This window comes from Drosophila simulans, chromosome 3L (assembly GCF_016746395.2).
Source record: "Drosophila simulans strain w501 chromosome 3L, Prin_Dsim_3.1, whole genome shotgun sequence".
NCBI lineage: Eukaryota > Metazoa > Arthropoda > Insecta > Diptera > Drosophilidae > Drosophila > Drosophila simulans.
Window position 1 is genome coordinate 6,776,104 of NC_052522.2, and position 13,023 is coordinate 6,789,126.

The 13,023-nt window shown below is 41.8% G+C and overlaps 1 protein-coding gene across 1 annotated transcript; it reads right to left on the reverse strand.

Annotated features, from left to right (window-relative positions):
* Nucleotides 1-2,103: 2,103 nt before the first annotated feature.
* On the reverse strand, nucleotides 2,104-5,042 carry LOC6737052 (amidophosphoribosyltransferase). The gene is made up of 3 exons (XM_002083863.4): nucleotides 4,728-5,042; nucleotides 4,501-4,667; nucleotides 2,104-3,623 (listed from the first exon to the last, which is right to left on the reverse strand). The coding sequence occupies exons 1-3, from the start codon at nucleotides 4,774-4,776 to the stop codon at nucleotides 2,196-2,198; spliced, it is 1,644 nt and encodes a 547-aa protein (XP_002083899.1). The 5' UTR covers nucleotides 4,777-5,042; the 3' UTR covers nucleotides 2,104-2,195.
* Between the last annotated feature and the right edge of the window lie 7,981 nt (nucleotides 5,043-13,023).

Below are 13,023 nucleotides of genomic sequence, written 5' to 3' on the forward strand. Positions count from 1 at the left end.
AATTAAATTTTCAGCGGCGACAATTTCCATCAAGTGTTTGGATAATGGCTTCATAATCCTCATCTACGGCCGTTTCATTTGCATGCCATTGCCATAATTTTGGCTCATATATTTACTCAGCCATTTGACTCAATAATAAGCTTGATTGTTTATACTGGAGCTGACTTTTCTCCTTCCGCTTGCGAAAGCTTTTTATTAAATTGCAAAAGCGGCTGCCAAATTTATTGCAATTTTTTTTTTCTACCTCTCTGCCATCTTTTAAAATCCCCCTCACAATTTTCCGACCCGCTGTCTGCTTTTGTTTTTGAAGTAGGAAACATTGTGAAAGTGCAAGGCGAAAAAAAAGAAATGCGAAGGAGAAATAACATGGGGAACTTAAGTAAACATTAATTTACATAACTTCTGTGCAAATGACGACGGTGGGCGGGCAGGCCGAGGTGGGCGGGGCCGGCTGTCGTCATCGGGCACGAAAACCGGATCCGGATCCCAAGTCCGGACGTGGGCGTCAGCGCTCTTGTAGCCCGGCGTTATTAAAAAATTTAAAGCATGTTTTGCGGCGCAGAGGTGGGGCTTTTCCAGGGCGGGTTTTCCAATGGGTGGCCTTCATCTGGGGTCCTGGCAATATGGCTCTGCTTAGTTGTCACTGTCTGCGGCAGTGGGCACAGGATGTTTGTGTTTGTGATCGACGGCGCACATAAGCAAACGCTCGCCTCTCTATGCCATTTTTTTCCGTGGATATCTTGGTCCTTCTGTCGTATCCTTGTGGCAGCAAACGACGCTGGTGTGTTGGAGAGAAGTGCCAGTGTCTGTTTTCAATGTTGCCATGAGTCGTTTCTTTTATGTAGCCACTTGGTAAGAATTCAGATGGAGTGGTGATGGGGATCCTCCATGAAAGGGAAGCTGACAGGACTCAGAAAATCCTCTATAGCTTTTAGGAAATTCAGAGAGTAGAAAGGGACTTTGATTTTTTTTATATATATTTTTATATATTTATTATATAACTTTTTAAAATAAATTAATTTACTTTATTATAATTTCATGATGAATTTAAATATAATGTTTTTATAACATTTCATTGTCTTTGTTTTTAAATAAATATAAATATTGTTACATTTCATTTGCAAGAACCTGAACTGCTTACAGTAAATACCCTTCACAAGAATTAATCAAGCGAGTTACAATGACAGTGCATATTATTTTCTTCTCTTATGTCCTCGCCACACTTCAGCGTAGGGAAACCCACTCCCACTTTCCCACCCAGACCCATTCCCACCCCCAAATTTTCCACACCCCCTTTTCCGGCTTTGCCAATGCCGCGCAGCTTAGCGAAATTGTTTGCGAAAATACAACACAATATTCAAGAATAATGATGACATTGTTGACTCCAGTACCCGGCGCGAGTCATAAAAGAAAGAAAGAAAAAAGTTGTATACGATGAGAGAGGATACGGATACCCCCTCTGCATAACCGCAAGGACATCTTCCGCAGGATTAAACGCCCTAAACGCCCCGCTTTAGACATTGCAACGCCCCAACTGGGGAGAATCCGCAAGAAAGAGAGCGGAACACAAGGATGTGGGTGGCGGCAGGACACAGCCGGAAAGAGACGGGGCGAAAAAAGCAAACACGATTACCATATTGTATGATATGGGGCTATATCTGAACTCGGCTATAACCGGAAGCGGGCGACTCTACTTCCTCCGCCACCCTGAATCCCTCGGTACACAGAGCTTGGAAATATAAATTGAAATGAATTGAAGTTATGGCATTAGACAGTTTTGAAAATAATCAGACGTTGATGTGGCCCATTAGCATTTAGAGTATGTGTTCCTTGCCTGCAAGAAAGCCAAATAAAGTGAGGAAATAAAAAAAACTTTTATGAATGATTATAACTAGTAAATAAGTTAAAGGTGGTAACAAAAAAATAAAATAATGTCTTCTTTAAGATATTTATATATATATATGTATTTGTATATAATATATGTAACTGCTTGTGTTTGTTATTTTCCAGAATGTTTGAAGCGTGTCCTACTTATTATTCCTTATCTCGAAACAAAAACCCCTAGATTGTTTAATTAAAAACAACATTTTTTTGTGATGGGTCAAAGACCCGAAATTTTTAAATATATTTGTTTATATACAATCTGAAGCTAAGTACTAAATTAATCCTATGAAATTAGTAATTGCTGAGAGATTCTACCAGCTGAGCTCCTCCGGCAATCCGCCAGGATACTCGCCCGTTAGACAAGCGGTGCAGTAGCCAGCTTTGAGTGGATTCACATGGGCCTTGTTCATCTGGACGGCCTTGACCAGACCCTCCACACTCAAATAGGCCAAACTATCGGCACCCACGTGATCCGCCAGCTGATCCGCGTTCAATTTGTTGGCTATAAGCTCCTCACGAGTGGGTATATTGATGCCCATGTAGCAGGGATATTGCAGCGGAGGACTGGCAATGCGAATGTGCACCTCGGTGGCGCCGGCATCTCGCAGGAGCTTGATGATCGGTCCAATGGTGTTTCCCCTCACTATGGAGTCATCGACCAGCACGATGCGCTTGCCCTCCACATTTTGAGCCAGGGCGCCAAACTTTTTGGCCACGCCCAACTGTCGCAATCTTGTCGAAGGTTGGATGAACGTGCGGCCCACATAGCGATTCTTGCAGAGAACTTCTCCGAATGGCAGTCCCGACTCCCTGGCATAACCATGGGCAGCTGCTGTGCCCGATTCCGGAACCGAGCTGACCAAATCCGCATCTAAGGGGGATTCCCTGGCCAACTGTCGACCACATTGCAGGCGGGCTGAGTAAACCATCTGACCCTCGAACATGGAATCACTGCGGGCGAAGTAGACATACTCAAAGATGCAGAATGCCATGCGTTTGTAGTCCGGTCTTTCGACGATATCCACGGTTCTATAGCCATTTCGCGACAGCTCGATGATCTCACCGGGCTCCACCTCGCGAACATATCTGGCTCCGATGGAGAGGAAGCCGCAGCTTTCACTACTGACCACCCAACCCTCGGCCAGTTGGTCATTGATATTCGCATGTCCTGCATCCACGGGCACGATTTTTCCCAAGCACAGCGGTCTATTGCCATAGGAATCGCGGACAGCGTAGATCTTATCCTTGTGCATTACGACCAGGGAGTAGGAGAGTGGAGCCAGGGTCATGAAATGGCGAATTCTGGCCGGCCAATTGGGTCCATCGTGTTCCGACACATCCTCGGGAGCACAGCACAGGGATTGGGCAATGAGCTCACTGTCACTGTGCGTAGACAGGCCCACTCCTCGCTCCAGGACCTCCCTCCTCAAGGACTCGCAGTTCACCAGCTCGCCATTGTGGGCAATGGCCAGTGCTCCATGGGCAGTGTGCACCACAAACGGCTGACAGTTCACAACTTCCGAAGCTGCGGCCGTGGAATACCGGGTGTGTCCTATGCCCAGGTTGCCCTTTAACTTCTTGATCGCCTCGTCATTGAACAGGTTGTTGATCATGCCCATGCCCTTGTGCACGCTGAAGTTCTTGGAGGACTTGCCCAGACTGGTCACTATTCCCGCCGACTCCTGGCCACGATGCTGCAGAGCCACCAGACCCAGGCAGATCATCTGTGCTATGTCCAGCTGAAAGCAGAAAAATCCCATTTAGTACTTTCTTTTCCTTGTTTTTTTTTTTTTTTTTTTGTACAATATTATAATAAACGTAAATATTGAATAATAAAGTCCAGGGGGTGCTGTGCATCGATAAGGCATATCATTTTCCAAGCTCAGAATTAAGAATTGTAATTTTAAGCTTGGTTATTCAGCATTTCCTTTAATCAAATCATCAGATCAAAGCAACTTGATACTTTTTTCCTGCATACCTAGCCCAACGTATAAGATAGTTTAGAAATGCTAATTTCAATCAGTTGAGTAAAAAAAACAGATAACTGTATGTCGATTTCCGACCGTGAATACGCCAGTACTTTCTGTTATTTTCCATTTCATTACAGTCGAGCAATAAAAACATGAACAACAGAGATTACAACCGCACGGCAAACCAAATCCATACGATTCAGTTCGATCTTGCTGACGTCACCACAGCCACTGGGCATTGGCCACAGATAGATGGGCATCGTTAGAAGATCAGCAGGGGGTGTATCTGCTGGTGGATCCGCGGAACGTAGCTAACCATTGACCCACTAACCATTGATTTGCATACGTCTGACGTACTACATGGGATTTTGCTAAACGGGTGATGGACTTGTGACAGCCCCAATGACTCCGAGATATTGATATGGTTATGATCGGCATTTCATGGTGGCTATCTACTGTGTCCTAGTAATATTTATTATATATTAACAATTGATTGTGATCTGCTACACATATTTTTCCGGAATATTCCAAGTATTACACTTTTTGTAAACATTTTTTGTAAAACCAAAATTTTTAACTTTTGCGTGTTTTTATACATTATCAGTGCTAAATAATATTAAATTAAATAAAAATATTTTCTTCTTACTTGTGTTGGGTAATCCCCGCAAGCGATGGCTCCGAAAACACCGCATTCGCAGGTCATTCCGGTGGCATCCTCTCCTTTTGGTTGAACGGACTTGTAGATTTTGTCGGGAAAGATTTTGGGAGATACCCCGCTCAAGACCACATCCTTTGTCTTCTGGCAGCACTCATCTGTTGCAAATACCGGATTTAGCTATCCACTATCACTAGTTAATATTTATAGATTCTTACCTTTATTAAGCTTGGCACAGCAACTTCCCGAATCACTTTGCGCCATCATATGCTTGTATTTCAGTAACGTATATTTGTACCTATGTTTTGAGTATCGATTTTCTTGGGTGGGAATTTGTATTGACTACGATTGAGACACTGTACACTTTGCACGAGATCGCTGGCTAAGTCGAACACTTGATCACTGGAATTGTTCACGTCTGCATTGATTGAATGCCAGCGGAATTATGAATGTTCATGTTACAGCCGCGCCTAATTAAACCTCCGATCATCGTACATATATGGGCTGGCAGCTGATATACTCGTCGTGGTTATCAGTTGAGCTGGGAATGCAATCTCGGCGGGCGGAGCGGGAGCGGGAAGATTCCGGAGGTTCCACAACCGCATCGAGAAACGCATGTCGGGCACAAAATTTGATACCGCCGCCGATTTATGCCAGTTATACCAAAAATAAACACTGTGGTTCCTTTCTCACGTTTTGCGTGTGGTCATCATCTTTCAGATTCAATGACCGCATTATGTCTGTCTAGTCTTCAAAATCACGCATTTCACGCTGGCATTGATCTCAAATCAGCAAATCATGTGCCGACTTCGATTTGCTTATCAGCTCGATGCGCTAGCACATGCATTTCAAGTTCAAAGTTTAATTATTTATTTAAGGGCCCCCCACTTGGAGACAGAGTCAGCAAAAAATCTTCTTGTCTTGCCTAGGTTTTTACATAATCAAACTTCCATGTTGACACTTTGTTGCTTATCGGGAAAATGCGTTCAATGACGCATTTTAGAAGTGTTTTCCATTTCGGCGTAAACAATAACAGATTAAATTATGTTTTCCTTTTGCAGCTTAAATGGGCTGTGCTATCGCGAATGTACGCTAATTTCCAAGCCCCCCAGTAGCGCACCATCGGCGAGGGTTGATCGATCGGCTCTCGATCGCACGATTAAATGCGGGATCGTAAACAATAAACAAATTCCACTTCAGTCGCCAACTAATCACTTGTGCTAATTATAGCCGCCAGTTTCTATCTATTACATGCAAGCCACTTGTTTATAGGCTAGAAAAACCAAAGCCATGTGATCGCTGATCAACTGATTTTCGATTGAATTATATTTTTTTTAGCACTGATTTAGCTTCCGATTGGGATTCGCACCTCATCTGATGCAATCGCAGCGACCGCAGGCATAAGCGTCTGCTGCGGTTAAGTCGTGTCGTCTACCTGATAAAGTGGGTCTCTCGCCCTCCCCAACAAAACCGATTCGCTTCGAATAGGTGCTGAGCAGAACTGAGGGGTCCAGACAAAACACCGCCGTATTTATGAACGTGTTGTATAAGGTCGGCGAGACCGGGACATTTTTAATTGCCACTCGCATCACCGCTAGAATAAGTCGTGTTAATAACACAAAATATTATAGGGTTGTGTTTCTTTGAAAATTCAAAAATTTTTTTTGAAATAACTGCTCCAATATCTGGATAAGCTGCATTGAATTAAAGTACTTACGCTTTGTGTTTGAATAATTTGCTTATTTATTATAATCATTATACTCCAAATTGGCAAATAGTAAATAAAAGAGTATACCATTATTCCTACCAACGCATATTTCCACTTTCCTAATCAAAATAAGCGTAATCTCTTCGCAATCTCCATTAGCATCCCCATGACAATTGCTCTATCAAAACTTAAAGTTTCCATTTCCAAATCCGTCGATTCATAGTCGCCCTTTAACAAAGAGATAACCCATATATAGGTAGCCCCCCATCATTACCTTTTATTATCAGTATTTTTCGGCCAAAACAACAAACAATCAAGCAAACAAACGAAATAAACAAAAACTAAGCAAACAAACAGCAAAGCGCAGATAATCAGATGCGGCATATAATGTGGAAATGAGCCTGACTTTTGGAAGAACCGAAATGCTATATGCTGTTGGGGGGTGTCCAAGAAAAATGACCAAACGAAAATCGCTGCGTTGGGTTTGGGTTTGGGTTTGGTGGGCTGTGAGACATGTGTAACCACTTGAATTTCATTTGGCGAAAAGCTTTATCGAAAATTATGCGAATGTTGGTTGACTTTTGGCCAAGCGCCACCGAGCAGGCCGAATTGCTCCGCGGGACACTCCTAGCGCCACCTCCTCCCAAGCTCCACCTTTTCGGAAAAATAGAAGTGGAAGCCAGCTAATGCACTGAGAGAAATGGTTGCTTGGGAAATAGTCAACAGTTATGTTCATATAAATAAAACAATCAAAAAATAAATAATAATAAATATAGAAATTTATGAAAATAAGGTTTATAATTTCAGAGAATAGTTCTTGTATTTTTATATATTCTTATAAGTAGTAATACAGTCCTATTACAAGTTTAAACTGTTATATTTTTTGTATCTTATTAATGTTTTGATTTTAATTTCTTACTGTGTAAGCAGCTAACTGCTTAGAAGTCTGATAAAAATCCAGCACACACTCACAGCTAAGCAAACAGATAATAAAGAGGAAAATGATGCTTCAGCAAGTGGGTTGGGTTGGTTTGGTTTGGGCTGGTTTGGGTTCGAGTTTCCAGGAGGGGCTTTTCGCATATGTGAGTGCCACACCCCCTGCTGCTCCTTGGACTGCTGCTCCTTCGCCTCGTGGAGTGGCGTCCAGTTTGCAGCTCCTGGACGACGGACCATGGATTGTGGACCATGGACCACGGACCGTCTGCCTCATGCATAATTCAGCAGAATTCTGAATGATTATTCTTTATGGGACTGTTTATTTCTTTTGACCATTTATTTCAAGTTGCTTTCGTTGCCACGCTGCGTTCCCCTGCCCTCCTTTTTCATTATTTTTATACAGTTTCCAGTTGCTTGCGCTCGAAATGATTTTGACCAACGGTGACGCAAAAATCATCAAATGGCCCCGCACCCCATGGCCACATATCTATTGAGCCAAAAACGTTATACCATGTACCATACCATCCCCATTCCATGCCACCACTCCATCGCGAATCGCCGGAATACGAATCATCCTATCCTTTTGGGCAACCACACATGGATTGGCGCCGCCCACTTTTTTTTTCTTGCAGAGGAAAGTAGCCAAGGGCTCTCGGTTTGCTTTCAACGCATCATTTCATTTTATTTTATGCTCTCTCCCGAAAAAGTGACCACCAAAAAAAAATGGGGGAAAATAAATTTTATTTGTTTTTCCCCGCCAGCCGCAATTGAATAAAATGTTCTCCTAATGCTGGCATTCAAGACGGCAATTATTCTAGCCAGATATTGCGGAAAAGTTGCAACGAGTTTAGAAACCTTAAAATTAGAAATCGAGCCATTTTATAAATCCGAAGTTATACATATTACTATCTTTAATATACTTGCTTTCTAAATCCTTTTAATCAGCATAATGCCTTTATCTTAACTCTAGCCAAGTCAGTCGCAATCAGCATGGCTGGGAAAACTTTAATTAAACGCACAGTCCAATTGCTTTTCCTCGGCCAATGGGAATTTCAATTAAAACTAATTGAAAGCCGCATAAACTTGGTTTAAGTAAACAGAAACCAGAGTCTCAGAAGAACTTTGATGATTACGCTCCTTACCAAAACCAAAACCAGAAGCCACAAAAATATCGAAAGGACAGCCTCGGTTCGAGGACCTTCCCCTCGTTTTTTGGCCAGCGTTTTTAATTCGTTTACGTTTATTATTTATTCCAAGGAAGCGGGGAGAAAACACGGAGTTGGAAAGCTAAAGAAATCCGTCGTTTAAATTTGTTGTTCCGCCGTTCCACCATGTTATTTGTCTTTTCTGGCATTTCTTTATATACAATTTGCATTTGCTTTATATATATATTTAGCATATAGCTCACAATTTTCATTTCTGTCTTTTGTTTTCGCGATGGTTTTTCTTTTCTCCTCCATCATGAATTTGCATAACGAAGCAGTCACAACAACAAATAGTAGTCCCCCATGAAAAAAGTGGGCGTGTAGACCCGACTGGATGGACCAGCTCCAGCAGCTTTCAAGTTTACTTAGTTGCCAATTTGAGGAGCGTTCCAAATTGTCCAGCGATGTGTACCGCCGCCTTCACGCCCATCGTCGTCCAACCAATATTTCTTTAATTAGTTTTCCCTCGCCGAATACCTCATCTTTAAGAACTAGACCAAAAATCCATGTGGCTTTGTTGGCGCTTTCTTAAAGCCAACTTGTGCATTCGTAATGAGCCACTGATTGATGTCTGTCAAAGGGGGTCGCAACGTGTTTACACTGGGGTTCCGTCGTAAAATCTTAATGACATTCAATTTGTGGCACATTAGGCAGATCCCAAAACATGTGTAACACCCAGAAATAAACGCGGGAAGAGACCTTCTCTTTCTCGGCCGGGTTAATTAGCATTTCGAAAACGTAAATTGAATTACCAACACAAAGTGTAAGCGAGAACAGAGCCACCAAAAACTGCTCCAGTTACGCGTGAGAATTTCAGGCCATTTCTCGCCAAAGGAACTTGCCACTTGTGCGCATAAAATTTCAATTTTCACAATCGAAATGGGAATGGAAATAAAAAAAATAATATATATAAAAGGGGAGAATGGCGACACATTCCCAAGGCAAGCTGCTCAATTGCCGGCCAATAATCATAAAATTTAATAAACACATTTTCCACTAGCCTTTGGTCAACTGCTGACCGTTACTAGTCAGTCACCCCCGGCGCATACAGTGGGCACACAGTGGGCAACAGTGGGTTAATGTATGCAAAACGCATTCAAATTTTATGTATCGCCCCGCAACGATCTCGCTGGGATAGCCAGCTCCTCAACCCCTCGAAATAGCCGCAGTACAACATAATTCGAATGGGACTGGTTGGCTTTTTTGGTGTGGCATGTCTGGTTTGAGTTCCAGTTCCGCTCTTATCTTCCACGGTCTATTGGCCCTCTTGGGTTCTATCTCCGAGGGGCTTCTGTGCATGTAAATTGCATAGTTTCGGACACTTTGGGTCACCTAATGAGGCCGACTCGTCGGCGTCGTCGTCGTCGTCGTCTCAGTTTTGTATCTATATCTGCTGCTTGGCATGGGAAATGAGCAGATCTCCGGGGAAGACAAACAAAGAGACCAGCGTTTTGCACTGACACACTTTGATCACCTTTCGGATGATCTGATCTAGTTTGGAATGGGAGTGGGCTTGGTTACACTCGCATCCAAGGTTCATTAGTCAAAGATGTTAGAATTCTATAAAATAAATAATTTGGACGGAGTTTTTGCCCACTGTTTTCATTAGTCTTGAATATATAATAATTTCCACTGAAACTTCATCTTTCTAATATAAAATTGTTTAAAAATGGAAACATACCCATAAAGGCTACATATTAAATTGATTACTTTCTCTTACGGAATTAGTTTGTTTCTGAGTACTCTGTACATAAAATCCAACAAGGATATATCTTCTATTAACTAAGTGTACTCCATTCTTGTAAGGCCACAAAAATATCCTCCCATATGTGTGCGAGCATTTGTCTTGCCCCGCTTTTGTCACTTTACAGGCAATTGCACTTTATGAACCGCAAATCGCATCAATTATATGATGAACTCTCATCCAAAAAAAAAACGAAAACTTTACACAAGTTTGCGAACAACTGAACGCTCAAGTTCTGCCAATAAATCAAATTTGCTGCAAGCCATAAAAACGCCAAACATTAGCACAACAAAAAGGACACCCGTTGCAAAGGACTAGATAGACGTAGACCATCCCCAAAAAAGCCGTAAATCTCGGAATCACTTGTCGCGATTGGAGTAGAGTGAAGCGCTTGTTTGCCTAGCGAAACCTCAGGATGGTGCATTAAATTTTACGCATTATTAGGAGACTTCAGTCCTGTAAGGACACACCAACACGAGGACAACGGCCACAAAGGATAACAACGAAAAATTAGGCACATTTGCGGTTAGCGGGTGGGGGGATGGGTCAAACCGAGGGAGGGTGGTTCCTCGACAGAGGGAGGGTGTCGGGGTGACAGTTTAACGCTCTACGCATCATTCCACTTCATTGGCGACTTTTGTAACATTTGTTTGTGACGTTAATTTATACAATAATTGTGACAAGGACCAAGTCGACTCAAAAACGGGACAACGAGTGCGACTGACAACTGCCGGAAAAACGAAGATCTGTTTAGAAAAGCTAAATCTGCCAACTATACTATGCCAACTATAACTAAAATGTTGTATTATAAAAATATTGAAAAAACCCCGAATTATATAACAAATATTGCAAAAAAGGAAGCAAAATAGTTTCAATTTTAATACATCATTTTTAAATTTCAAATAAGTTTCGGAAATTCATATTTCTTTGTGTGTGATCATACCACCATACATACATACCATAGATATTTGCCAGCTTTTTATATGCTTGCCTTTTAATGGAATTTTAATGTATTTATGTTTGCCTTTTTCTGGACACACACGCCATGCTGGCAAATATATATATTTTTTTATTATTTATTCTAAATTATATTCATACAAATGTTAAAAGTTTCACAGCCACATTTACATCCCACACACACACACACATACAGCGGCACATGAATATTGAAAATGTTTCCCCGACTTTTCCCCGTAGCTCAACTTTCATTACAAAACGCATTCTCGTGTGGAAAAAGTTTTTCACGCCCCCAACATCCCCTTTTGGAATATGAGTGTTAAAAGCCAGGCCCTGCATATATTAATATACCAAAAGTGTGCGAATGTGAATGTGTGTGTGTGTGTTTGTGGGGCCAGGTACAAACTGTCCTAAGCGAAAAAAAAGCGAACTGGAAAACACATTAAAATTTTCATGAAAAATGTCATCAACAAAAGTTTGAAATGCAAATAATTTGCAAGTTGCTGGCTGTGCTGCTGCTGCTGAAAGCTGAAAGCTGAGTGCTCTCAAGGACCAGACAAAGACTTTTTCGCAGGACATGCAGGACACATGACACATCACATCATTTGATATGCTCAGCAGACACACACTTTGCCATAGCTCACTTTTTTGGGCCGTCCCGCATTAGAATGCATTTAAAAAGGCATCTATCTATCGGGCAGGACGAAGGATTCAGGACAATCATCATCACGCAAATCCCAACTGATCGATTATGATTGATGGTGTGTGTGTGGTTGCATGCGAAAAAAGCGATTTGGTGGGCAATTAAAATTCAAATAGGTTGGAAATATCAAAAGCAATGCGAGAAATATGTATTCAGGGCGTGGCTCGAATGGCATCTGGACGTGATTTCATTAGCAGGACGAAATCAAAGCAATGCCAGGATATTCTCAGCTTCAACTTGGCCTGCACTCGAGTGTCGCGACGTTCGCCATTAAAACATTTGCCACGCTCACTTGGCAACATGGACAGGGCCAGTAAAGCACCAGATATCCGAATCAGAAGCGGAATAAGAGTCCTAAGAGTCCTTCGAGTGGCAGCAGCAACCAAAGGACAATTGCGATAAAAATGGCGTCTTAAGTCGAAGCACCCAGCAGAGCCTGGAAGTCATTAACTCAGCCAGAGGGCTTTTATCTCGCCACTTGAGCGCATCTCAAGCTCTCAACATCCCAGATTTCTTTCCCTTGCCTTTCGCTCCATTTTTTTTTTTTTTTGCGATTTTTCCATTGGCAGAGCCATTTTCCTCCGACCCTTTTTAATTTCTATACGACAATTACACACGCAACTGATAAGCAGCGAAATCCATTCACTCGCAGCTGGAGAAGATTAAAAAGCGAAGCGGGAAAAGTTTTATAGCTCCGACCGAGCGGAGCCAACATAAAACTGATGCTCTTGGCTAGCCAGCGAAAATCATCGCGCATTTTTCCAGCCAGACCATTGCGGAAAATTCTGTCAACTTGGAATTTAATCAATTAAATCTATTTTATATACTTAAACCTAATTATAAGAAGAGTCTATAGGCTATACAATTATGTGTTTCAGTATTTATTAAGATATCATAAGCTTAATATTTATTTACATCCTATGTTTAAGAGAGATATTCGTATATTTGTAGTAATATATTTTTAATACATCTTATCATCTAATATTATTAAATATTACTTGATTTCAAGTGCATTTATAAGTCATCACTCGTTTACAAATCCCATCGCAGCTCACATATCTTTTTCGGTCATTAATCTGAAAATTAATTGCTGACTTGTCAACAAATTTGGCAAGCATTTTACGAGCGGGCCATAAACTACGATAACTACCCTTGTATAAATTTTTGAGAAGCCACCTTCCCCAGCCGCAAAATCGAGAAAATCGAATCTATTAACTAATTAAGAGGGACAAACGGGGGAGCAATAAAATTAAATCACGCG

Excerpts from the sequence above, each read along its gene's own strand:
- LOC6737052 (XM_002083863.4), bottom strand. The coding sequence starts at position 4,776 with ATGATGGCGCAAAGTGATTCGGGAAGTTGCTGTGCCAAGCTTAATAAA. Across the intron at positions 4,668-4,727 it reads CTGTGCCAAGCTTAATAAAG|ATGAGTGCTGCCAGAAGACA; the intron begins GTAAGAATCTAT and ends TATTTGCAACAG. Across the intron at positions 3,624-4,500 it reads GCGGGGATTACCCAACACAA|CTGGACATAGCACAGATGAT; the intron begins GTAAGAAGAAAA and ends TTCTGCTTTCAG.